Source organism: Scyliorhinus canicula, chromosome 10 (genome assembly GCF_902713615.1).
Source record: "Scyliorhinus canicula chromosome 10, sScyCan1.1, whole genome shotgun sequence".
NCBI classification, from domain to species: Eukaryota; Metazoa; Chordata; class Chondrichthyes; order Carcharhiniformes; family Scyliorhinidae; genus Scyliorhinus; species Scyliorhinus canicula.
Genome location: NC_052155.1, coordinates 60687658 through 60715424, shown reverse-complemented (window position 1 = coordinate 60715424; position 27767 = coordinate 60687658). Strand labels below are relative to the sequence as shown.

Here is a 27767-nt window from a genome sequence, read left to right as displayed (position 1 = left end):
CAGCAACTAAGGAAGACGATAGTCAGGACGCCAAAGCACGTAGTGATGCAGTGGGGAAGGTAACAATGACAAAGGAGAGTACTTGCAGGCAAGGAGATGGGTTGAAGTGTGTATACTTTAATGCAAGAAGCATCAGGAATAAGGTGGGTGAACTTAAGGCATGGATCTGTACTTGGGACTACGATGTGGTGGCCATCACGGAAACTTGGATAGAAGAGGGGCAGAAATGGTTGTTGGAGGTCCCTGGTTATAGATGTTTCAACAAGATTAGGAAGGATGGTAAAAGAGGTGGGGGGGTGGCATTGTTAATTAGAGATAGTATAACAGCTGCAGAAAGGCAGTTCGAGGGGGATCTGCCTACTGAGGTAATATAGGTTGAAGTTAGAAATAGGAAAGGAGCAGTCACCTTGTTGGGAGTTTTCTATAGGCCCCCCAATAGCAGCAGAGATGTGGAGGAACAGATTGGGAAACAGATTTTGGAAAGGTGCAGAAGTCACAAGGTAGTAGTCATGGGCGACTTCAACTTCCCAAACATTGAGTGGAAATTCTTTAGATCAAATAGTTTGGATGGGGTAGTGTTTGTGCAGTGTGTCCAGGAAGCTTTTCTAACACAGTATGTAGATTGTCCGACCAGAGGGGAGGCCATATTGGATTTAGTACTTGGTAATGAACCAGGGCAGGTGATAGATTTGTTAGTGGGGGAGCATTTTGGAGGTAGTGACCACAATTCTGTGACTTTCACTTTAGTAATGGAGAGGGATAGGTGCGAGCAACAGGGCAAGGTTTATAATTGGGGGAAGGGTAAATACAATGCTGTCAGACAAGAATTGAAGTGCAGACGTTGGGAACATAGGCTGTCAGGGAAGGACACAAGTGAAATGTGGAACTTGTTCAAGGAACAGGTACTGCGTGTCTTTGATATGTATGTCCCTGTCAGGCAGGGAAGAGATGGTCGAGTGAGGGAACCATGGTTGACAAGAGAGGTTGAATGTCTTGTTAAGAGGAAGAAGGAGACTTATGTAAGGCTGAAGAAACAAGGTTCAGACAGGGCGCTGGAGGGATACAAGATAGCCAGGAGGGAACTGAAGAAAGGGATTAGGAGAGCTAAGAGAGGGCATGAAAAATCTTTGGCGGGTAGGATCAAGGAAAACCCCAAGGCCTTTTACACATATGTGAGAAATATGAGAATGACTAGAGCGAGGGTAGGTCCGATTAAGGACAGTAGCGGGAGATTGTGTATTGAGTCTGAAGAGATAGGAGAGGTCTTGAACAAGTATTTTTCTTCAGTATTTACAAACGAGAGGGGCCATATTGTTGGAGAGGACAGCGTGAAGCAGACTGATAAGTTTGAGGAGATACTTGTCAGGAAGGAAGATGTGTTGCGCGTTTTGAAAAACTTGAGGATAGACAAGTCCCCCGGGCCTGACGGGATATATCCAAGGATTCTATGGGAAGCAAGAAATGAAATTGCAGAGCCGTTGGCAATGATCTTTTCGTCCTCGCTGTCAACAGGGGTGGTACCAGAGGATTGGAGAGTGGTGAATGTCGTGCCCTGTTCAAAAAAGGGAATAGGGATAACCCTGGGAATTACAGGCCAGTTAGTCTTACTTCGGTGGTAGGCAAAGTAATGGAAAGGGTACTGAGGGATAGGATTTCTGAGCATCTGGAAAGGCATTGCTTGATTAGGGATAGTCAGCACGGATTTGTGAGGGGTAGGTCTTGCCTTACAAGTCTTATTGAATTCTTTGAGGAGGTGACCAAGCATGTGGATGAAGGTAAAGCAGTGGATGTAGTGTACATGGATTTTAGTAAGGCATTTGATAAGGTTCCCCATGGTAGGCTTATGCAGAAAGTAAGGAGGCATGGGATAGTGGGAAATTTGGCCAGTTGGATAACAAACTGGCTAACCGATGGAAGACAGAGAGTGGTGGTGGATGGCAAATATTCAGCCTGGAGCCCAGTTATCAGTGGCGTACCGCAGGGATCAGTTCTGGGTCCTCTGCTGTTTGTGATTTTCATTAACGACTTGGATGAGGGAGTTGAAGGGTGGGTCAGTAAATTTGCAGATGATACGAAGATTGGTGGAGTTGTGGATAGTGAGGAGGGCTGTTGTCGGCTTCAAAGAGACATAGATAGAATGCAGAGCTGGGCTGAGAAGTAGCAGATGGAGTTTAACCCTGACAAGTGTGAGGTTGTCCATTTTGGAAGGACAAATCTGAATGCGGAATACAGGGTTAATGGTAGGGTTCTTGGCAATGTGGAGGAGCAGAGAGATCTTGGGGTCTATGTTCATAGTTCTTTGAAAGTTGCCATTCAAGTGGATAGGGCTGTGAAGAAGGCCTATGGTGTGCTAGCGTTCATTAGCAGAGGGATTGAATTTAAGAGCCGTGAGGTGATGATGCAGCTGTACAAAACCTTGGTCAGGCCACATTTGGAGTACTGCGTACAGTTCTGGTCACCTCATTTTAGGAAGGATGTGGAAGCTTTGGAAAAGGTGCAAAGGAGATTTACCAGGATGTTGCCTGGAATGGAGAGTAGGTCATACGAGGAAAGGTTGAGGGTGCTCGGCCTTTTCTCATTAGAACGGAGAAGGATGAGGGGCGACTTGATAGAGGTTTATAAGATGATCAGGGGAATAGATAGACAGTCAGAGACTTTTTCCCCGGGTGGAACACACCATTACAAGGGGACATAAATTTAAGATAAATGGTGGAAGATATAGAGGGGATGTCAGAGGTAGGTTCTTTACCCAGAGAGTAGTGGGGGCATGGAATGCACTGCCTGTGGTAGTAGTTGAGTCGGAAAAGTTAGGGACCTTCAAGCGGCTATTGGATAGGTACTTGGATTAGGGTAGAATAATGGAGTGTAGGTTAACTTCTTAAGGGCAGCACGGTAGCATTGTGGATAGCACAATTGCTTCACAGCTCCAGGGTCCCAAGTTCGATTTCGACTTGGGTCACTGTCTGTGTGGAGTCTGCACATCCTCCCCGTGACTGCGTGGGTTTCCTCCGGGTACTCCGGTTTCCTCCCACAGTCCAAAGATGTGCAGGTTGGGTGGATTGGCCATGAAAAATTGTCCAAAATTCTATGATTAACCTAGGACAAAAGTTCGGCGCAACATCGTGGGCCGAAGGGCCTGTTCTGTGCTGTATTTCTCTATTCTCTATCTATCTATCTACCATTTCCTCCATTATTATCAGCAGCAAACAAGGTAAGAGAAAATGGTGGATTGCTCAGATTGGCCGGCGTGGGTCGTGAAGGTCGGCCGGCGTGGGTCACGAAGGTTGGCCGGGTTGGGTCCCGAAGGTTGGCCGGTTGTGAAAAATGGGTCCCCGGAAAAAAAGTTTGAAGAACACTGCACTACGGCAGGCTTTCTTCTGTTGCCATAGCAAATAATTCCTGGAAAGTGTCACTAATGGGACAACAACTTTTCACAATATACATTAATGATCTGGAAGAAGGCACTGTCGCTAAGTTTGCAGATGATACCAAGATCTGTAGAGGGACAGGTAGCATTGAGGAAACAAGGGGGCTGCAGAAGGACTTGGACAATCTAGGAGAGTGGGCAATGAAGTGGCAAATGAAATACAATGTGGAAATGTGTGAGGTTATGCACTTTGGAAGGAGGAGTTTAGGCATAGACTATTTTCTAAATGGCGAAATGCTTAGGAAATCAGAAGCACAAAGGGACTTGGGAGTCCTTATTCATGATTCCCTTAAGGTTAATGTGCATGTTCAGTTAAGAAGGCAAATGCAATGTTAGCATTCATGTCAAGAGGGCTAGAATACAAGACCAAGGATGTACTTCTGAGGCTGTATAAGGTTCAGGACAGACCACATTTGGAGTACTGTGAGCAGTTTTGGGCCCCATATCTAAGGAAGGATATGCTGGCCTTGGCAAGGGTCCAGACGAGGTTCACAATAATGATCCCTGGAATGAAGAACTTGTAATATGAGGAACGTTTGAGGATTCTGGGTCTACTCGTTGGAGTTTAGGATGAGAGGGGATCTTATTGAAACTTACAAGATACTGCGAGGCCTGGATAGTTTGGACGTGGAGAGGATGTTTCCACGTACAGGAAAAACTAGAACCAGAGGACACCATCTCAGACTAAAGGGACAATTCTTTAAAACGGAGATGAGGAGGAATTTCTTCAGCCAGAGGGTGGTGAATCTGTGGAACTCTTTGCCGCAGAATGCTGTGGAGGGCCAAATCACTGAGTGTCTTTAAGACACAGATAGATAGGTTCTTGATTAATAAGACGATTAGCGGTTATGGGGAAAAATCAGGAGAATGGGGATGAGAAAATATTAGACATGATTTAATGGCGGAGCAGACTCGATCGGCCGAGTGGCCTAATTCTGCTCACATATCTTATGGTCTTATAGACTGTCGCCAGGAGCTTATAGCTTGAGGGGTGAGCCACTCCACATCAAGTGTGGCTAACCAAACGTCTCTCCCACTCTTACCTCCAGCCATTGGTGTTCTTGAAAGGATTTGTAGGTTGGCCCTCAACGTTTTTGACTGTGTTATGAAAGCACCTTCCTTGGCCATCAAGTCATGAGGTAGGAGTCAAACACAGAGCTTCTGGCTCAGAGGCAGGGACGTGACCCACAGCGCCACAAGACCGCCGCCCTACTACATAGTAGCAGTGCAAAACAGTTTCACCTGTTGCTCAAATTTTGGAAATACCATGGGCGGGATTCTCGGAGCCTCCGCACCAAAATCGTGATCGGCGTGGGGGTGGAGAATGGCCGTTGATGTCGAAATACTGCGCGACGCCATTCCCGGGTCCCTCGAGAATCGGCGCGAATCGTACGCACGCAGGGTCTATACGGCGCAGGTATGGGGCCATTGACTGAGGCCGCTGCGCCGATTCTCTAAGTGTAACTGGCCGAGTTCCCGACGGCCTGGGTCTTTCATGGTCCCACCTGTCGGGAACTCGGCGTAGCGGCTGCGGACTCAGTCCATCAAAGCCATCCTACGAGTTAATGACTACTTTAATCAGATCATTGCTCACTGTATATTGCACAAACTCATGAATGGGCCCCACCATCAGTCCTAAAGTCACCCGGAAGGATAAGGGCGGGATGCTCCAATAACGGGGCTATGCCCCCACTCCAGCATCAAAACACGGGCGACCTATCCGCGGGCGCACGTGATCTTGGGGGGCCTATATTTTCGGGGCCGGTCCGCGTTGTGAGTCCGCCATGTCGCACGGACCGGCCGACGCAGGCTGCCGACGTGCGCATGCGTGGATTCGACCAGAAGTGCACGGCCCCGTATCGGCAGCGGAAGCTGCGTGGGCTACTCCGAGGCCCTGCTCGCCCCCTTCAGGCAGGAGAATCCAGAGTGATTCACCCGCGTTTTGACGCTGGGCTGGGGACATAGCCCCATTATTGAAGCGTCCTGCCCCTTATCCTTTCGGGTGACTTTAGGACTGATGGTGGTGACCTGGGGCCCATTCATGAGTTTGTACAATATACAGTGAGCAATGATCTGACTAAGGTAGCCATTATCACGCAGGATGACTTTGATGTGCCCTATAACAGCATCCAGTTTCCATGGTGAGCAAATGCCATGGGCCCTATTTATGACGTTGCTGATAAGGTATATGGAACTTTAGGAATCCCACATTTTGACCAATGAAGGGAGGCTTGCGTCAAGTGGGAGTAACGAATCCACTGACAGTTTTAATTATTGTTCCCATTACATTTGGTATTTCTGCGAATGTCCTGACGACTGCAAGATTAAAAGCTTCGACATATGCCTTTTTCCAGATATCATCAATCAATCATTCTCCTAATGGATACTTCTAATTATTTTACTGTTGCTATGAATTTTTAAGTTTCTATACAAATTTATTAACTACATTCACTATTTTTAATGGTATGTAAAGAAACTGCATAGGAGAGAAGTAGAGATTAACAGTACCACTGCTGAATGAACAGCTTTCTTTCAATATTACAAGTTGGATAGTTTTACTCATTCTTCCTGAAACTAAATGATATAATAAACATTTGCTGTTGCTATAGGACAGAGCCCAAACTACTCGGCCAACAGAATCTAGAAAAACAAGAGGGCTATGGAGAAGACTGTCCAAAATGAAGAAAAAATGTGATTGACAAAAAACACCCGATGGCTCCAAATGATTAACTAATATAAGTATGATTTTGGATTTGGTACTGGCTGGTAGAATCTTGAGAATTAAGGATAACCTTAATTCTTAAAAGACAACGGCTCAAACAACAAAAGTCAGTAAAACAAATACCAAATCAAAGCTCAAGAAAGAAAACCCACAAATGCAAGAAATCGAGAATAGCAGCATGTTTAAAATTGCAAAACTAAGGTCAAACACTATGAGGGTGGTTTAAAAACATGTCAGTGTAAAGGTATGGTGACAGTGATAAGGTGACACTACGGGTTTAAAAAAAACGTGGTTGAGGTATTGTTCCTGAATTCCTGAATCATCTATCTGTTTGTGTTTAAAGTGATTTTTTTATGCTTTTACGTTATTTGCCATGAGTTCGCCCTTTTTATGTATCATTTCATTTGATATTTCATTTATAAAATTTTGATTCAGTTCTTAATGTATTATCGAGTATATTCAAGTGAATAATTAGTCATAAAATCGTATTTCGTAAGCTCCAATCAACCGGACTACCGACTCTTATTAGACTCTTCTTAAAATAAGAGCCCCAATAATTAGAAACATAGAAAATAGGAGCATTCAGCCCTTCAAGTCTGCTCTGCCATTCATTATAATCATGGCTGATTCTCTATCGCAACGCCAGAGCCCCGCACTCCCCCCAAACTCGTTGATGCCTTTAGAATCTAGAAATCATAGTGACAAACATGGCACATTCATGATTGTGGGGCTTTTACGAGAATTTATCTTCCGTGTGTAAAGCTACGGCAACATTCTTTCACTAAATTCTCATTGCAACAATTTATTAAAATGTTTACTCACATTTCGAGTAAATCTAATCGTAGAACATAGAACATACAGTGCAGAACGAGACCGTTCTGCCCATCGAGTCTGCACCGACCCACTTAAGCCCTCACTTCCACCCTATCCCCGTAACCCAACAACCCCTCCTAACCTTTTTGGACACCAAGGGCAAGTTAGCATGGCCAATCCACATAACCAGCACATCTTTGGACTGTGGGAGGAAACCGGAGCTCCCGGAAGAAAACCATGCAGACACGGGAAGAACGTGCAGACTCCGCACAGACAGTGACCCAGCGGGGAATCAAACCTGGGACCCTGCCGCTGTGAATCCACAGTGCTAGCAACTTGTGCTACACTTAATGAATGCTGCCCTTGATCCTCAATGAAAAGTCAAGAGGGCAAGGGTTAATGGCAGTTTGAATCACTTTTTAAGAAAACTGAATTTGCTACTTTCAGCTTTCTCGAATATTCAAATAAAATTTCTGTTCAATTAATGCCGAATTTGCGACCATTGTACATGAACTGTATTCAAATAAAAACAATGAAACTCATTTGGCATCTCGGTGTAAATTTATTTCCGCGGTACTGTACATCTTTCCAAGAGATTAAACTTCTGCACAATGCAATGACTCAAGGGGAAAACGACAAGGTCATAATCTTTGTTTGCTTTGGACAGTAGCACAGCAAATACAAAATCTTAAGGAGAAAAACACCACACATCTGCATCTATGAGGAAACATAAATGCTATTCAGGTTTCTGCTTTTGCAGTTTAAGCTCAAGTCATTGCAACTTTCTGTAATAAAATTCTGTGTGAGCAACAGCTTTTCAAGTGAAACAAAAGAGGAAGGCTCTTCAGGTATTTTAATTGATTTGTCTTGAATAAATATAAATTAGTAAACAAATTGTACACTGACTATAAATTAATTCATGTTAATGATATAATGAATGGTAGACTTCTGTTAAATAACTGCTTTTTAAAATTAAAATCCAGTTGTTTATCCATAGTATCGTATCACAGACTGCGTGTTGTTTGACATTATATATTTGGCTAATCTGGTTTTATTGCTTACTAAGAAAACGCACCTATATAAAATTAATAAAGGCACAACAGTATTATAAATCATAATGTGAGAGCCAGGTAATCAGATTCTAATTTTTAAATTCACTGCACAAACTAGCCTTCTTAACATCTAATTCATGCAGCCTAAATTAAATGATATAAGAGCAAATTATTTCATCCAATCACGGCAGTAATGGCGGTGGTTATAATTGGTTCCAGTGTCCCACGGCTGAGAGAAAAGCAGCCAACCTACTAGTTCCTGACTGCTACTCTGTGACACCTGCTGGATTGTGTGCGTGTCTGGATGTTGAACGAGGGGGACAAGATCGGGCTCTGCTGCAATGCTGCCGATGGCACTCACTGTCGGCACTCACGTATGAAGAATGCCAACTTGGATGATCACCAGAAAACTGCCGGTACTAATGGAACCGTATAATGTCACAAGTCACCACCCGCAGGGCTGGAGGAGAAAATTAGAGGGATTGGGAGGAGGTTGGGGGGGGGGGGGGGGACGGGGGGGGAATAGGATTAAATATCCAATCATGCTTTTGTATTTATGTTTATACATGTGCCCATTTTGTAAACAAAGAACAATTATTAAATTGCAGAGGTAAGTAAATGTAATTAATGCTGCTTTGCAGGAGCTCAATTGGAATTTGTTTTCTTTGGAGGAGGAGTTGTGGAGCCAAATTTCCTTCTGTCTGGTACACAATAGCTGAGCAGAAATGTGGCTGGCTAACATCAGCTGTGTATATCTGCGATTGCATCATTTTGCTTTGTATACTTTCACTGGAGAGATTCATGTTCTAATGGAAGTATTGAAGTGCAAAACGCTAAACAGACAGAAAATACTTCACCTTAAAATTACTTTCCCTTCTGTGCAGAAAGGGTTAGATGAGATGGAAAACTAAGATTTATGGAATAGAGGTACATGAACATCTTTTAAATGTGTGCAGTTTGGTGGAGTGGAGATATAAAGTTTTTCAACAGCGGGAATAGATGTAATTGATCCCTGGCCTTCCCCCTGGAACGTGGGCACCTTGGCACTGCCCAGCTGGCACCTTGGCACTGCCACCCTGGCACTGATAAGGTGGCCAGATGACACTGCCAAGTTAGCAGGAGCATTGCCTGGGTGCCGGTACAAGGGTGCCTGAGTGCCGGGTGGCACTGCCAAGGGCCAGGGGACGAGGTGGGCAATGCCCATGAAACGAGGGTGGAGGAGGGCTTTGAAGGGCGTGAGAGTATAGAGCAGGTAAGCAGGGGCCGCCGGGCAGTTGGGTGGGTGATGGGTGGGGGTCCTGGAAGGAAGGGGGTGCTGTAATGGGGTATGAGGTCTGAAGAGGGCGGACCCCGGGTACCCCATAGTGGGATGTCCTCACTTGGGGGGTGTGGGGTAGTGTCCATGTGTGTGTGTGTGTGTGTGGGGGGGGGGCATTCCCCATGGGTGAGGGTGTGGAGGACCCACAAGCTCATTTGGAGATTAGGGCACCCTTTCAAAATGACGGCCCAATCTCAGTTCAGCTCCCCAGTGCTAAAAGAAATTCTAAATGTCGGCTAAACTGCTAACTCCCCAGGGCCCAAAAAATTGACTGAGTGTCATTGGATGGCGGTGGGGATTTCACTGGCCCTGAGAAGCACACCACAAATTAACTTAGAAATTTTGGGGAGAATCGCACCCGTGGAGTACTGGAGATCAGCGGATGGATTCTCCGTTTTTGGGACTATGTCCCCACGCCATTGTGCAAACTGTGGTCTTTTACGGCAGGAAAACTGGCATCAAAAGGCCACAGATTCACCGTCTTGCAGGGGGCTAGCAGGCAGCCATCGTAGAGCTCGCAGCTCTACGTGACTGCCGATACGGCCCCACCCCCGCACTTCCGGGTCAGAGGCCGCGCATGCGCACAACGGCAGCCTCCAGCGTCCGCGTCGTGCTCCATGGCGGACTTAGCCTGCGCACCTGGACCGCCAAAATAGTGTCCCGCATCAGCCGCTTGCCCGTTCACATAGCCCCCAGTCCCGAATGAAGCCCCCTGTCCACCGATCGGCCCGCCCCTGACTATGGCAGCTGGCAGCCCCGGACTGATTCCGTAGTCGCCACGCGAGGTTCCCGAATGGCAGGACCATGTTAGAACCATGCCATCGGGAATTCGGCCGCTCGGGGACGGAGAATTGTGGGGCGGGCCTCAGGCAATGGCCTGAGGCAGTGGATACTTGGTGTGGCGTACTGATTTTAAGGGGGCGGAGAATAGTGAAATCGTGCGGGATAACGGATTCTCCGCCCCATCGCCGAACACGAATTTGGCGTTGGGGTGAGGAGAATCCAGCCCGAGGTGGAAATGGGAAAGGTAGAAATGTCGCAATGAAACATGTCAAATCTTTTTTAAAATGGAGAATGGGTGGAAGAAATAGTAATAAAACAGCTCCCTCTAAAATATCTGACTGATAAATCTATCTTATAGAAAGTGAGAAAGAATTTAACATAGCTGACTGGAAACGAGGAAAGACAACAAAACGTTGCATCATTCTTCAAACATGGAAAATCAGAGAACTGTTAGTCAGCTGGCTTAATAGTTGAGGGAATAATGTTTAAGTTAGCAAAGGATGCATTTGTAGGATCGCTTTACTTTGAATTTGATGCACCATTCTTTTGGTGAAGGGAGATCATAATCCTCCAGATTTAGACTTCTCAAAAGAATACGCTGACACCCTGAAGGAAACACTGCATGACCCGCTTCGACATTAAAGTGTAACTGCACATAATTCCATGCTGAAAAGAAGGAAAACCATAAATTCAAGAGAAAATTGTAGCTAGATTTTAAAAATGAAGTGATCTAAATAGCAATGTGATTATAAATTGAGCACATGGAAATTTCCGATGAATTAGTCATTGGCTATTTGCTTTATTAATGATCTGTAGGAAAGGATTCTGAGGATTTTGGCATTTGGAGATACCAAATTCTGTGGGATGACTAATTGGGAGGATTCAGGGGCCCTTAACATTGTAAGTTAGATGTGTAAATTTTCCAATGGCACTGATGTAGCTACATGTAAAGTAATGCATATCAGTACTTTAAAACCATGGAATTAATAGGCTCACTTGTAGGTTGAAGGAGCTCAAGGAGGTCACTTTGAATCTTTGTTCGTATTAGATTTTGAGTGCATTTGGATGCCAGTGCATCTCATATTCCTCAGAGAGACAGCAACATGGAATTCTGATCGCTCTATGTGTATGTCCATTTCACCAGTCTACGTCTGAGGTTGCAACCTCTTTTCTCACTATTTACTATGTTGCCAAGTCTTGTATAATACAATAAATTGCAATGTAATTCTAAATTGTACTCTCTATACCGAAGTATGTTATGTGGTACTTTATCATGTACCTAATAATTAATAAATGCAACTTGTACTGCATTATCACTGTGAGTTCTGCCAGTGAGCCAGAGAAGACACAGCCAGAGTGAGACACAACAAAGAGTGAGTTTGGGAATTTGATGCAAGGTGGAAATTTGAAGCTGGGTGGGGAGGAGGTGCTCTTTAACCCTGGTAAGTGACTGGTAAGTAGTTTTTCTCCTCATTGTCTAATTTATTTATTAATTTTTTTCTTTCTTTTTTGGAATTGTAGTTGTATAAGTTAACCTAAGGTTTAAGACATGGCAGGAGATCCCAGACCCGTGTCATGCTCCTCGTGTGCGATGTGGGAGCTCAGAGACATCCACTGTCCCTGGCTCCTTCCGTACAAGAACTGTGTCCAGTTCCAGCTCCTGTTAGACCGCTTGACAGCTCTGGAGCTACGGATGGACTCACTTTAGAGCAGATGCGATGCCGAGGACATCGTGGATAGCACGTTTAGCGAGTTGGTCACACCGCAGCTGAAAGTTACTGAGGGAGATAGAAAATGGGTGACCAAAAGACAGAGCAAGAGTAGGACGGCAGTGCAGGTGTCCCCTGCGGTCATCTCCCTGCAAAACAGAAATACCGCCTTGGATACTGTTGAGGGAGATGGCTCACCAGGGGAAGGAAGCAGCAGCCAGATTCATGGCAGCAGGGCAGGAAGAAGAATGGCAGGGCGATAGTGATAGGGGACTCAATCTTAAAGGGAATAGACAGGCGGTTCTGCAGACCCAATCGAGATTCCAGGATAGTATGTTGCCTCCCTGGTGCAAGGGTCCAGGATGTCTCAGAGCGGCTGCAGGACATTCTTTGGGGGGGGTGAACAGCCAGCTGTCGTGGTGCACATAGACACCAACGATATAGGTAAAAAATGGGACGAGGTCCTACAAGCTGAATTTAGGGAGTTAGGAGTTAAACTAAAATGTAGGACCTCAAAAAGTAGTAATCTCAGGAGTGCTACCAGTGCCACAAGCTAGTCAGAGTAGGAATGTCAGGATAGATAGGTTGAATGCGTGGCTCGAGAGATGGTGCAAGAGGGAGGGATTCAAATTCCTGGTGCATTGGAACCGGTTCTGGGGGAGGTGGGACCAGTACAAACCGGATGGTCTGCACCTGGGCTGGACTGGAACCGAAGTCCTAGGGTGGGTGTTTGCTAAAGCGGTTGGGGAGAGTTTAAACTAATGTGGCAGGGGGATGGGAACTGATGCAGGAAGTCGGAAGGCAGTAAAACAGGGACAGAAACAAAAGGCAGGGAGGGGGAAAGTGTAAGGCAGAGAAGCCATAGTCAAAAATCAGAAAGGGTGACAGTACAAGGTACAGTGACTGTGGGGAGCTCAGTGAATAGGACCAGTAATACTTAAAAGGAATAAAACGTGGCAGGTTGTTACATGAAGGTATGGGTTCAACGACAAGGAAAATTAGGAGAAAAGTTAAGGGGAACTATAACTTTGGAGATGTTACTGATCGAGGTGTTAAGAGTCAAAACAGAGGTATAAAAGCTAACATAAGTGTACTTTACCTGAATGCTCGGAGTATTCGGAATAAGGTAAATGAGTTGATGGCGCAAATCTTCGTGAATTACTATGATTTAGTGGCCATTACTGAAATATGGTTAAAAGATGGTCATGACAGGGAGTTAAATATCCGAGGGTATTATACAATTCGGAAGGACAGAGTGGATGGTAAGGGAGGTGGTGTAGCTCTGTTATTTAAGGATGACATCCGGGCAATAGTAAGGGATGACATCGGTGCTATGGAGGATAAGGTTGAATCCATTTGGGTGGAAATCAGGAATAGTAAGGCGAAAAAGTCGCTGATAGGAGTAGTCTATAGGCCACCAAATAGTAACATTATGGTGGGACAGGCAATAAACAAAGAAATAACTGATGCATGCAGAAATGATACAGCAGTTATCACAGGGGATTTTAATCTACATGTCGATTGGTTTAACCAGGTCGGTCATATAATTACATAGAATTTACTGTGCAGAAGGAAGCCATTCAGCCCATCGAGTCCACACTGGCTCTTGGAAAGAGCACCCTACCCAAGCCCACACCTCCACCCTATCCCCATAACCCAGTAACCCCACCCAACACTAAGGGCAATTTTGGACACTAAGGGCAATTTAGCATAGCCAATCCACCTAACCTGCACATCTTTGGACTGTGGGAGGAAACCGGAGCACCCGGAGGAAACCCATGCACACACGGGGAGAACGTGCAAACTCCGCACAGACAGTGACCCAAGCCGGGAATCAAACCTGGGACCCTGGAGCTGTGAAGCAATTGTGCTAACCACTATGCTACCATGCTGCCCCAATGCTACCGTGCCTTCAGGAGTTTATAGAATATATCCGCGATAGTTTCCTACAGCAGTAAGTAATGGAACCTACGAGGGAACAAGCGGTCCTAGATCTGGTCCTGTGTAATGAGACAGGATTGATTAATGATCTCATAGTTAGGCATCCTCTCAGAAGGAGCGATCACAATATGGTGGAATTTAAAATACAAATGGAGGGTGAGAAGGTAAAATCAAACACTAGTGTTTTGTGCTTGAACAAAAGAGATTACAATGGGATGAGAGAAGAACTAGCTAAGGTAGACTGGGAGCAAAGACTGAAACAGTTGAGGAACAGTGGAGAACCTTCCAAGTGATTTTTCAGTGCTCAGCAAAGGTTTATAGCAACAAAAAGGAAGGACGATAGAAAGAGGGAAAATCGACCATGGATATCCAAGGAAATAAGGGAAAGTATCAAATTGAAGGAAAAAGCATAGAAAGTGGCAAAGACTAGTGGGAAACTAGAGGACTGGGAAATCTTTGGGGGGCAACAGAAAGCTACTAAAAAAGCGATAAAGAAGAGTAAGATAGATTATGAGAGTAAACTTGCTCAGAATATAAAAAGATAGTAAAAGTTTCTACAAATATATAAAACAAAAAAGAGTGGCTAAGGTAAATATTGGTCCTTTAGAGGATGAGAAGGGAGATTTAATAATGGGAGATGAGGAAATGGCTGAGGAACTGAACAGGTTTTTTGGGTAAGTCTTCACAGTGGAAGACACAAATAACATGCCAGTGACCGATAGAAATGAGGCTATGACAGGTGAGGACCTTGAGAGGATTGTTATCACTAAGGAGGTAGTGATGGGCAAGCTAATGGGGCTAAAGGTAGACAAGTCTTCTGCCCCAGATGGAATGCATCCCAGAGTGCTAAAAGAGATGGCTAGGGAAATTGCAAATGGACTAGTGATAATTTAGCAAAATTCACTAGACTCTGGGGTGGTCCCAGCGGATTGGAAATTAGCAAACGTGACATCACTGTTTAAAAAAGGAGGTAGGCAGAAAGCAGGTAATTATAGGCCAGTGAGCTTAACTTCGGTAGTAGGGAAGATGCTGGAATCTGTCATCAAGGAAGAAATAGCGAGGCATCTGGATGGAAATTGTCCCATTGGGCAGACGCACCATGGGTTCATAAAGAACAGGTCATGCCGAACTAATTTAGTGGAATTTTTTGAGAACATTACCAGTGCGGTAGATAACGGGGAGCCAATGGATGTGGTATATCTGGATTTCCAGAAAGCCTTTGACAAGGTGCCACACAAAAGGTTGCTGCATAAGATAAAGATGCATGGCATTAAGGGTAAAGTAGTAGCATGGATAGATGATTGGTTAATTAATAGAAAGCAAAGAGTGGGAATTAATGGGTGTTTCTCTGGTTGGCAATCTGTAGCTAGTGGTGTCCCTCAGGGATCAGTGTAGGGCCCACAATTGTTCACAATTTACGTAGATGATTTGGAGTTGGGGACCAAGGGCAATGTGTCCAAGTTTGCAGATGACACTAAGATGAGTGGTAAAGCAAAACGTGCAGAGGATACTGGAAGTCTGCAGAGAGATTTGGATAGGTTAAGTGAATGAGCTAGGGTCTGGCAGGTGGAATACAATGTTGACAAATGTGAGGTTATCCATTTTGGTAGGAATGACAGCAAAAGGGATTATTATTTAAATGATAAAATATTAAAACATGCTGCTGTACAGAGAGACCTGGGTGTGCTAGTGCATGAGTCGCAAAAAGTTGGTTTACAGGTGCAACAGGTGATTAAGTAGGCAAATGGAATTTTGTCCTTTATTGCTGGAGGGATGGAGTTTAAGACCCGGGAGGTTATGCTGCAATTGTATAAGGTGTTAGTGAGGCCACACCTGGAGTATTGTGTTCAGTTTTGGTCTCCTTACCTGAGAAAGGACGCACTGGCACTGAAGGGTGTGCAGAGGAGATTCAGTGGGTTAATCCCAGAGCTGAAGGGGTTGGATTATGAGGAGAGATTGAGTACACTGGGACTGTACACGTTGGAATTTAGAAGGATGAGGGGGGATCTTACAGAAACATATAAAATTATGAAGGGAATAGATAGGATAGATGCGGGCAGGTTGTTTTCACTGACGGGTGAAAGCAGAACAAGGAGGCATAGCCTCAAAATGAGGGGAAGTAGATTTAGGACTGAGTTTAGGAGGAACTTCTTCACCCAAAGGGTTGTGAATTTATGGAATTCCTTGCCCAGTGAAGCAGCTGAGGCTCCTTCATTAAATGTTTTAAAGATAAAAATAGATAGTTTTTTGAAGAATAAAGGGATTAAGGGTCATGGTGTTCGGGCCAGAAAGTGGAGCTGAGTCCACAAAAGATCAGCCATGATCTCATTGAATGGCGGAGCAAGCTCGAGGGGCCAGATGGCCTACTCCTGCTCCTAGTTCTCATGTTCTTTAACCTTTCGACTTTCTCTGTTACTTCATCAGAGAACTCAATTAGATTAGTCAGGCACAATTTGTCCTTCATAAATTCGTGCTGGCTGTTTCTTATTAACACATTCTTCTCCCAATGAGAATTAATTTTGTTCTTGCCAATGGTCTCTCGTAGTTTCCCCAACATTAATGTTCGACTGATTGGCCTGTATTGATCAGACTCATCTGTTACGCTCAGCAAGTAAATACAATCATTTACTTGTGTTATTCATGTTCTACAACTGATTTGGAGCATAGCTCTAGTTACTGTGATAAACTATCAATTAATATAATAGGAAGATGTCAGGCATTTAACAGTACATTCATTATTTTGTATATTTTTATAAGAATTATTTCTGGTTAATTTTGTTACAGTAAATCAGTTATCAGGTCTGTCACATGCAGCAGGAAAAGTAAACTATTGTCATGCAGCCGAGAAGCAAAAATGGGATGAATTCACAAAACAGAATGATTAAAAAGAAAAAGTTATGGTTATCGTGTAATTCGCATTTTACACCTGAAGTACATCAGCCCTTCAAACCCACTCCATCATTTAACTAGATTATGGCCGATCGTCTACTTCAATACCATTTTCCTGCACTTTGCATCCCTTGATGTTTTTAATATGTAGAAACCTATCACTCTCAGCCTTGAGCATACTCTCAACAACTTCGCCTGCATAGCCCCACTAGTACAGAGAATTCAAAATATTCATCACTCTCCGAGCGAAGAAATTCCTCCTTATCTCAGTACTAAATCACCTCCTCCTTATTCTAAGGCTGTGTCCTCTGGTTCTAGGATCCCCAGCCAAGAAAAATATCCTTCCAACATCTACCCTATCGAGGCTTGTAAGAATTTTGTAGGTTTGAATGAGATCACCTCTCAATCTCTCAAACACCAAAGAATAAAGGCTATTTAATCGTTCCTCATTGGACAATCCCTCCTTGCATGGAATTAATTTACTGAACATTTGTTGCACTCCCTCTATGACAAGTATATCTTTCCTTAGAAGGGCGGAATGGTGGCACAGTGGTTAGCACTGTTGCCTCATAGCACCAGGGTGCCAGGTTCGATTCTGGCCTTGGGTGACTGTATGTGTGGAATTTGTACATTCCCCCCGTGTCTGCGTGGGTTTCCTCCGGGTGCTCTGGTTTCCTCCCACAGTCCAAAGATGTGCAGGTTAGGTGGATTGGCCATGATCAATATGCAGAGTTACTGGGATGTAGCGGGACAGTGGGCCTAGGTAGAGTGCTCTTTCGGAAGGTCGGTGCAGACTCGATGCGCCGAATCGTCCCTTCTGCATTGTGGGGATTCTATGGATTCAATGGATAAGGGGAGCAAAACTGCAGACAATATTCCAGGTGAGGTCTCACTAAGGCTTTGTATAATTCTGCACTAAAATTATATTGCAAAGGGAGGGTGAATTGTGACAAGGGTGCAGGGATCCTACAGCAAGATCTGGACAGGTTGGGCGAGTGGGCAAACCAATGGCAGATGCAGTATAATTTGGATAAGTGTGAGGTTATTCATTTTGGAAGCAAAAGCAGGAAGGCAGATTACTACTTAAATGGTTGTAAATTGGGAGAGGAGAGTGCGCAGCGGGACCTGGGTGTCCTTGTGCACCATTCGCTGAAGGTAAGCATGCAGGTGCAGTAGGCAGTAAAGAAGGCTAATGGTATGTTGGCCTTCATTGTAAGAGGTTGATATAGAAGAAGGGATGTGTTGCTGCAATTGTATAGTGCTTGGGTGAACAATGAAAACCGCTTATTGTCACAAGTAGGCTTCAAATGAATTTACTGTGAAAAGCCCCTAGTCGCCACATTCCGGCGCCTGTTCGGGGAGGCTGGTACGGGAATTGAACCGTGCTGCTGGCCTGCCTTGGTCTGCTTTAAAAGCCAGTGATTTAGCCCTGTGCTAAACCAGACCCCACACTTGGAATACTGTGTGCAGTTTTGGTCTCCTTCTCTGAGGAAGGATGTTCTTGCTCTCGAGGGAATGCAGCGAAGGTTTACTAGACTGATTCCAGGGATGGTGGGACTGTCATATGAGGAGAGAGTAACTAGGTTGGGATTGTTCTCACTGGAGTTCAGAAGAATGAGGGGGGATCTCAGAGAGACTTATAAAATTCTAACAGGACTAGACAGGGTAGATGCAGGGACGATGTTACCAATGATGGGTATGTCCAGAACCAGGGGTCACAGCCTGAGGATTCAGGGTAAACCATTTCAGACAGAGATAAGGAGACACTTAACACAAAGAGTGGTGAGTCTGTGCAATTCATTACCACAGGAAGTAGTTGATGCTAAAACTTTGAATATCTTCAAGAGGCAGCTGCATATAGCACTTGAGGAGAATGGGATCAAAGGCTACGGGGAGAAAGCAGGATTAGGCTATTGAGTTGGATGATCAGCCATGATCGTGATGAATGGTGGAGCAGGCTCAAAGGGCCAAAAGGCCTCCTCCTGCTCCTAAGTTCGATGTATCTATGTAAAGCACTTCTACACCGACACTCTAATCTTCTTGTAATAAAGGCCAATGTACCATTTGCCTTCTGAATTGCTTGCTGTACCTGCATGTTAGCTTTCAGTGACTCGTGAATGACACCCTTGGGGTCCAAGCACTGATTCTTGTGGTGCTCAACTAGTCAGACTGCCAACCTTTGAATGACCCATTTATTCCTAGTCTCTGTTTCCTGTCTGTTAACCAGTTCTCAATCCATGCCAGTATATTCCCCTTGGTATGGCAGTATAGCACAGGATGTACTTAAGCAATCTTTTGTTTGCACATGAGCACTCACATATCTAAAAATATACAAATAAACATAATCATTATCAACAAAGTAAACAGATGTTAAGTGGAGACATGAGACATTGCACTGCAACCACGGATGGTGCAGGTTTAATCCTCCATAAGCTTTTGCGTTCACAATCTGAGAAGCATAGAATGAGGACAAGGATTTAAACTCAATTCTGTTGGGAGACAGGGAGGCAATATAAATCAGTGAGGGAGAGATGGGAAAAATGGGTAGAATTTGGGCAGCTGTATTATGAGCAAGCTGATATTTAGAAAGGGCACTAGTTGGAATGTCGGAAAGGACGAAATGCTGGGATACCAAGCTGTGCTCAAGTGTGTCCAAGTTAAACTATTTAGAAATTTATGTGACTGAAGTTTCTGTTCGCCAGATGTGAAGTGCACATTCTGTCACTGTAGGGTCATTTCCGACCTATCCGAGCTCAGATACCCTTAAATACAGGTAATCAACAGCCAAGTTTTAGAAATCCCAAGGATAATGCTGGAATTGAACCAGATGAAAGCTCATAGTTTACCAGTACAAAGAATTGTGAGTTTTGCACTGCTAATCTAGCTACATCAACTCCATCTGCTTAGAGATTTAAACCAAGTTGGAAGAACCCCAGACTCATCAGAAAAACAGACAGCAAGTCAGTGTTACAAGTGAGAGGGCTTAATGTGGTATTGGACATAGGTGGCAGAGAGATCCTACTTACCAAGGAAGATAGTTATTAATTGAGAACCGTGGCCTTCATAAAGAAACAACAGCATGGTGATCTGCACAATTGTATCCACTGCCAGTAATCACGGTATAACTACACACCAGATGGCAATGCCGCCAGTTAGAGAAGCCAAGCTTTTAGAATAAAGTGTTCCCTTTTCTGCAACACAATAGGGATGGGCACAAAACTTGGTGACAGAAGCATGTGGTCTCATTCTCAGCCTCCACAGAATGTTCACTTTGCACTCTTCTGAACTCAACACCGAATTCAACAATTGCCAATCGCAACCTCGGCACCTTTTGTTAGGTGGCAGCTGTTGGTGGTAGTCGTACGTTCCCCATTTAGACCTCTTCGTGACACCTTTTTTGTTTTTCTGTATGTTCCATTCCGCCTCTTTTTGCTTCTCACTATTATCAATTTTGTCATTAATCTCTCCTGGCTTCTACCCTATCACAGATCTTTTTGTTCTTTAACTGATTGGCCCTTGCGAGTTTCTACCTTGCTTAAAAACTGCTACATCTCTAAGCATTATCAGTTCCAATGAAGAGTCACTGACCTCAAATGTTGGACCGATTTTTAAAACAGCTGCACAAGTGGAACAGCGGGCAGACAGGCCCGCATGATCCCACTTAGGGGCAATTTTTGAAGGCCATTGGTTGGAGGAGGGCACAAGCTATTATTAAGGCAATAGAAGGTCCTGTGAAAGCCAAAGTTCCGAAGCTCATCCTATGAAGCTTATGGTTTCAATAGAGAGACCACAGATTGCCTAAAATATACAAATCTCTAGATAAAAGGGGGGAAAATACAGCCAATTCTGTCCTCATCCCGATGTCTACTTTATGCACGATGGTATCAAGCTTTGCATGGACCTTTGGAACGCAAATACCAAATGGCACTATGTGCTGAGGTTCTACCTGCCCTCATTGTTGCAAAAAAATACATCTGGTCATGTTGCTGGACGATGCTGCAGGCAGTTGGATCATGTCATACTACCTCTTTCTCATGTAAAAGGTTGGCCACAAGACCATCAGGCAGCGGTCCACACAAAAGCTCTCGGACGAACTAGCAAATGGATCTGCATAGCTTCGGTCATTTTTAGTTAATTAGTATGAGTTACTCACAAGTGATGGACTAGACACTGATTAATATGTTTTTTGAGATAAATCAATTTTCAGCTGTTTTAATTCAAGTGCATCAAGTTACAATTTTTGAATATATCAAAGGTAAATTTTATCATAAAACCTTTGCTTGAAAAATATGTTGTAAAATTCTGTCTGACTATACTGGTTATGTGGCAAATTTTATGTTCGTTGTCATGCAAATTAGTTTGAGTAAAACTTGATGGGAAAAAAGGCACTTCTCAAAACGAATGCAATTTTGGGCAGAATTTGGGCCCAGATCGCCAGTAATTTTAAAAATCCTTTCACAGGATGTGGCCGCTATTGGCTAGGTCAGCATTTGTTGCCCATCCCCAATTGTCTTCAAGGATGTGGTGGTGAGCCACCATCTTGAACTGCTACAGTTGATGTGGTGCAAATACGCCCGCAATGCTGTTAGGAAGGGAATTCCAGGATTTCAACACTTTGAAGGGACAACAGAATTGTTGCAAGCCAGAATGACATGTAGCTCGGAAGCAAACTTGCAAGTAGTAGTGTTCCCATGTCCTTTTGGGTGGTAGAGGTCAAGCGTTTGGAAAATGCTATCAAAGGTGAGTTGCCACAGCGCATCTTATATGTGGTACACAATAATGCCATTGTACACTGGTGTGAATCAAGCAGGATGCTTTGTCCTGGATATTGTTCATCTTCTTGAGTGTTATTGGAGCTGCAGTCATCCAGGCAAGTGTAGTGCATTGTATCTTACTCCTGATTTTGCCTTTGTAGACAGTAAACAGGCATTGAGAGCCAGAAGGTGAGTTGCTGTCCACAGAATTCTCAACCTCTAACCTGCTCTTGCAGACACAGTGGGCGTGATTCTCTGCCCCCCACGCCGGGTGGGAGAATAGCGGGAGGGCCTCCCGACATTTTTCACGCCCTCCCGCCATTCTCTTCCCCCCCCCTCCCAACGGCCGACCCACGCCATGAATCGCCGCACGCCGTTTTTACGGCGAGCGGCGATTCTCCGAGGCCGATGGGCCGAGCGGCCGGGCCTTCATGCCCGATTCAACACGGCAGCAAACACTCCTGCTCGCTGCCGTCGTGAAACGGGCGGCAGATGCCCCAAGACCCGATTGGCATGGCAGTACCACGGGCACCGATCGCGGGCCTTGCGTCCGTAACGGACGCACTCTTTTCCCTCCGCCGCCCCGCATGATCAAGCCGCCATGTCTTGCGGGGCGGCTGAGGGAAAAGACGGCAATTGCGCATGTGCGGGTTGGCGTTGTCCAACCTGCGCATGTGCGGCCGACATGATGCTTGACGTGCGGCCTTGACGAATCAGCCCCGGATGTGGGCGTGAAGGCTGCCGTGGGTCACGGCCTGTCCCACGGCAGCCTTTACGATTCTCCGCATTTGCGGAGAATCTCGCCCAGTGTTTATACAGCTGATCCAGCAAAGTTTCTGATCAATGGTAACCCTCAGGATGTTGACAGCAATGAATTCAGCAATACCACTGAAAATGTTACGGGTTAGATTTTCTCTTGATGGAGATGGTCATTGGCTGGCACTTGTGGTGCAATTATTACTTGCCACTTGTCAGCCCAAGCCTGAGTAGTGTCTGGGTCATGTTGCACCCCCTCAGCTGGTGAATCCATGCATCTGTACTACTCCATGTTGAACACCACTTGGAAGAAGCACTAAGGGTGATAATCAGCTGGACGTTTCCTTGCCCATGTTCAACCTGATGGCATGAGACATCATGGGGGTCTGGAACCAACGTTAAGGACTCCAGGACAACTCCCTTGCAACTCTGTATTGTGCCTGTACGTCTATCCTGTGATGGAACAGGATATATCCAGGGATGGTGATGTCCAGGACATTATCTGGAAGATATGTTTCATTTAGTATGACTATGTCAGGCTGTTGATTGACTAGTCTGTGAGGTAGATTTTGGTACAAGCCCCCATATTTTAGGAAGGAGAACTTTGCAGGGTCAAGAGCGCAGTTGAGCCATTGTTGTTTCTGGTGTCTAGTCCTGATGCTGAGCGGTCTGTCTGGTTTCATTCCTTTTTGACTATTTTCTTGTGGTTTGGTACATCCAAGTAGCTCACTGGGCCATTTCAGAGGGCAATTAAAACTCAATCACATTCCTGTGGGTTTGGAGTTACATCTAGACCAAAGCAGGTCAGCACAGCAGGTTTCCTTCCCTAAAGGACAATAGTGATCCAGATGAGTTTTTATGACAATTTCATGGTCAGAATTACTGGGTCTCGTTTTTAATTCCTTTTTCATTAATTAATTGAATCTAAATTCAACCAGCTGCCATGGTGGGATCTGAAACATTGGCCGGAATCTGAAACCATGGCCGGAATTCTCATTTCCCACCAGCAGCAACCCCCCCCCCCCCCCTGCACAGTGGGGTGGCGTCAATAGGAAATTCCATTGACAAGCAGCAGGAGCAGCGAATCCCGTTGTCAGCGAACAGTGCACCACCATGAAATATGCGGCTGGGGGGCTGCAGAATCCCGTCCCATATCCCCAGACACTGGATTTTGGTCCAGTGACATTAGCTCAATCGCCACACGTCCCCCAAACTGTAAACATAAACTGTAAGGTAGCTATTCCAAATGAAGCCTGGTCTAAAGCTTTAAAATGTTGCTAAATAATGTTTCAAATAAATATGTAATAAATGCCTTGTCTTTGCCTTCAGCAAAATGTTGTTTTTATAAAATTAGTGGTTATAACTTACATAATTATTTCACAATCTGCAATAAGATATAACATTCAAAGGATTAAAAGTAATACCTATTTGTTTCCGGTAGTGGTCGATTGGGATTTTAGAGGCACTGGCATCTTTCCTTCCCATTTTCAATGTTGCAACAGAATATCTACAAATTAAGAAGATTGTGATCAGGAGATATTTTCAAAAATATACTTCAAATGTTTGAATCATGACTATAAATAATTAATCTGTTGATTCACAACTCTATTGCGTGAATTGACAGTTTATAAACACTTTGCATGGGAACCCAAAGATGTTCATCTCCGTATTTTGTAATAATCCAGGTGGGACCTAATTCTTCTTTATAAACATTTTTGATTGATCTACGGGATGTGGGTGCTGCTATCAAGGCCACCATTTAATGCATATCCATAATTGTCTTCAAGAAGGTTGTGGTGCGCAGCCTCCTTAGGTGGCTGCAGTCTATGTTAAGGTGCTCACACAATGATGTTAGGTAAGGAAGTCCAGGATATTGACCCAATAACATTGAGGTAACTGTAAAGCATGGTACTCCTCAGCAGCTGCTGAACTCGTCCTTCAAGATAGAGATCGCTGATTTGAGAAGTGCAGTTGAAGAATAATTGGAGAGTTGTTACAATGCCTCTTGTGAATGGTAGACATTGCAGCCATAATCTGCTGCTGGTGGTGGAAGGGCTGCATGCTACAAGGAGTGGCTGGTTTCTAATCCAGCGGGCTGCTTTATCCTGGATGATACTGAGCTTCCTGGGTGTTGCTTGATCTGCACTCATCCAAGTAAGTGAAGAGTACTCCATCACACAACTGGTCTGTGCCTTGTTGGAGGTAGGGAGGCTTTGAGGAGTTGGGAGTAGGTTCGTCGCCACAGAATTTGGAACCTCTGATCTACTCACGTAGCCACAGTAGTTATATGGATACACCAGTCAAAATATCCAGTCAGTGGTCATGGTAGCTGATTCAATTCTAGCCACTAATTGTCAAGGGGAGATAGTTACATTCTCCCTTACTGGAGATGGCCATGGCATCACACAAGCTACTTCTCAGTTAAAGCTTGTTTGTTGACCTGGTCTTGATGCATGAGGGAACGGATCGTTGCATTACCCGAGGTTCAGATGTCCCTCACCTCCACCAGCTCTAAATTTGTCACATTGTTTGTCTGACATTCAATATTGAGTTAGTAAAAGGTTTCTCCAATATTGGAGGTTCACAGAGATGGCAAGGCTTTGGAGAGATTTGTAAAGATGAGATTTTTAAAATTAAGGAATTGCCAGATGGATAGTCAATCCAGGTCAGTGAGCACAGAATGATCGGTAAATGAATTTGGTACAAATTATGGTACGGGCGGGAAGTAGAGACTTGAATGAGTTCAAGTTTATAAAAGGTCAAACCGGAGCTATTCTCCATTGTTCCTAATACAAACTCCATTCCCGAGTCACTGATTTTCCATCCTTCTCTCTGGCTGAGACCGAATCTTAGTATGACGAAGTCAGGCTGTTGCTTGACTAGTCTGTGGGGTAGATTTTGTTGGCAACCTTGGTGTCGTATTCGGTGAGCTTCTGACCATGTATTGGTGACCTCACAAAAACCGCCTGCTTCCAACTCCCCAACATTGTCCATCTCCACCTCTGCCTCAACTCATCTGCTGCTGAAACTCTCATCCTTGCTTTTATTAAAACTGGTGATGACTATCTGAAAACTCTCCTGGCGCCTATTTTACACCCTCCACAAACAAAAGCTCACCTAAATCTGTGTTGCCCACACCAAGTCCTATTCACGCGGTGACCAAATCTTGCTCGTCTTCCGGCACTATTGATTTAAATATTCTCTATCTTGCTTTCAAAATCCTCCCTAACTCTGTCACCTCATCAAGCTCTCAACACCGCTCCAAGTCTGTGCTCTTGCCTAGCTCTGATTTTAATTACTCCACCATTGGCAGTGGTGCCTACAGTCGCCTCGGCCCCAGGTCTGGAATTCCCTCCTTAAACCTCTTTAACCCTCTCTCTCTCCTCTTTGCAGACATTCTTTAAAAACTCTTTAGCCAGGATTTTGGTGATCTGCTGTACTATTTCATGTGGCTCTATCAAGCTTTATTCACTCATGCTCTTGGTATATTTTACGAAGTTAAAGGTGTGGTATATATGTATACAGTAAGTTCCCATTTTAAGTTGCCTAATTCTGCGTTTTTTCACTTTAGCATCACGGAAAAATTGGGCCGGTCTGCGAGCATTTGCTTTAGCATCATTTCTCACCAGGGCTGATGGAGCATGTGTGACCGATTGGCATCATTTTTTAAAAATAAATTTAGAGTACCCAATTTATTTTTTCCAATTAAGGGGCAATTTAGTGTGGCCAATCCACCTAGCCTGCACAGCTTTGGATTGTGGGGGCGAAACCCACGCAAACACGGGGAGCGATTGGCACCATTTTAAAGCGACCTCTCTTACCACCCCCAGCCGATACTCTCGTTCACTGGTAGAGACGCACCACTTCCGTCCCCAACCTCCCATTTGCAGCTCCTCTCCTTCCCTTCCTCCCTTGTTGGGAATCGGGATGGAATCCAGCTGGTAAATCCCAGGTCACTGGTAGAGACTCGTCACTTCCCGGGATTCCCAATGACTGTTAGCCTCACAAGATCTAGCGTCACGATCTGGGTCCCACTCCCAATGGGTGGGACCCAGTCTCACACAGCTAAGTGAGTTTAAGAATCCAGTCAGCCGTGCTGCGCGGACTGATCGGCTAGATCAATCGGCCGCCCGGTATTGATTGCCTCACCGAGGAGCCCCACTGTTCAATACTGGTCCCCACTCACCTGATGAAGGAGCAGCGCTCCAAAATCTAGTGATTTGAAACAAACCTGTTGGACTTTAACCTGGTCTTGTAAGACTTCATACTGTGCCCACAAACGTGGACCAGGCAGAACAGTACCTAAGAGGGTCTCCCAGGTTATCGGAGGCCCAGATGATTGGCCTCCTGGCACGGTGGCACCCTGGCACTGTTGGTGCCACCCGAGCACCTTGGCACTGCCAGCCTGGCCCCTGGCAGTGCCACCTTGACACCCTGTCAGTGCCACCCAGGTGTCAACCTCGAACTTCCAGGGTGCCCAGATGGAACTGCCAGGGATGCCCAGTTGGAATATGGTGGGGTGCGGGCTGAAGGTGAGTTGGAGTTTTGGGGGGGTCCAGGGTTTGCATCAGGGGAGGGGAGGTTTGAGAGATGAGGACGCCATTTAAAAATGGCGTCCCGATCTCTACCTGCACTGAGAAGCTCCACTTGTCGTAGCTCAGGAAATTATGCTAATTGCGGCCTCATGGAGCGTTTCCCGTCGGGGCATGAAAACAGAGTGCTGTTAGATAGCAGGGTCGTTAGCGCCAGGAACGACCCCGCTAATCTTGCCCAGAATGGTCTCGGTTTTATTTTGGTTAGATTGCACCCTATAAGTGATACTACATTACTACCCCACAACATTAGTGAAAAAATACATGACTAAACATTAATTTTTCAGTAACATAGGCTGGGATTCTCTGTTGCTTGTCTGCCCCGCTCCTACTCTGAGCGAGGTGGAGACTTAGGGAAAATTAGGGAAGTAAACACATGGTGCGGGAAAAAGGGGATCCATTTCATGGGGCACTGACATCAAAATTGGAAAAGGAGGGATCCGGAGCATTGCAACAGTCTCCACCTGAAGCGATCTGGGGTCAGATTCCTAGTGGAAAGGATAAATAGCCTGGTCACAAAGAGTAGCAAATTGGGAGGGAGAGGCATTAGGGAAAGCCAATAAAGTTCCCAAAACAAGGGCAGAGAGTAAGGAAATATCAGGAACCCAACTTCAGGAACTGCAGCTAATGACAAAACTACAAGAATTATACTGGTTAAACCAAAGGAGAAAAATAATAAACAAGCAAATAAAGCATCAGTGCTGAGGGACAGGTCATGGGGTATAGCCCAGTTAAGAATTCTATGAACAAACGGATGGAGTGTAAGGAATAAACTAGATAAGCTGCAGGTGCAAATGCAAATTGAAGATTATGCTGTGGTAGCTATTACGGAGACAGAGCTGCAGGATGGTCGGGACAGGGAACTAAATGTAGCTGGTTATAAAGTTTGTTGGAGGGATATGGAAGATGGCAGAGGGGGTGAAGTGGCCTTACTGATTAGAAATACTGTCACCTCAATGATGAGGAAGGATATAATGAGGGGAAAGCATCCAGTGGAGACCACATGGGTTG

General features: G+C 45.0%; 1 protein-coding gene across 10 annotated transcripts in view; it reads right to left on the bottom strand.

The window, feature by feature from the left end:
* Nucleotides 1–27767, bottom strand: part of triqk (triple QxxK/R motif containing) — a 135180-nt gene that overhangs the window by 60678 nt on the left and 46735 nt on the right. For all 10 annotated transcript variants that reach the window (XM_038809051.1, XM_038809045.1, XM_038809050.1 and 7 more), the window contains one exon: nucleotides 23589–23671. In XM_038809051.1, coding sequence (XP_038664979.1) covers nucleotides 23589–23649 — 61 coding nt within the window. In that variant the 5' untranslated portion in view covers nucleotides 23650–23671. The remainder of the gene's footprint in view (nucleotides 1–23588; nucleotides 23672–27767) is intronic.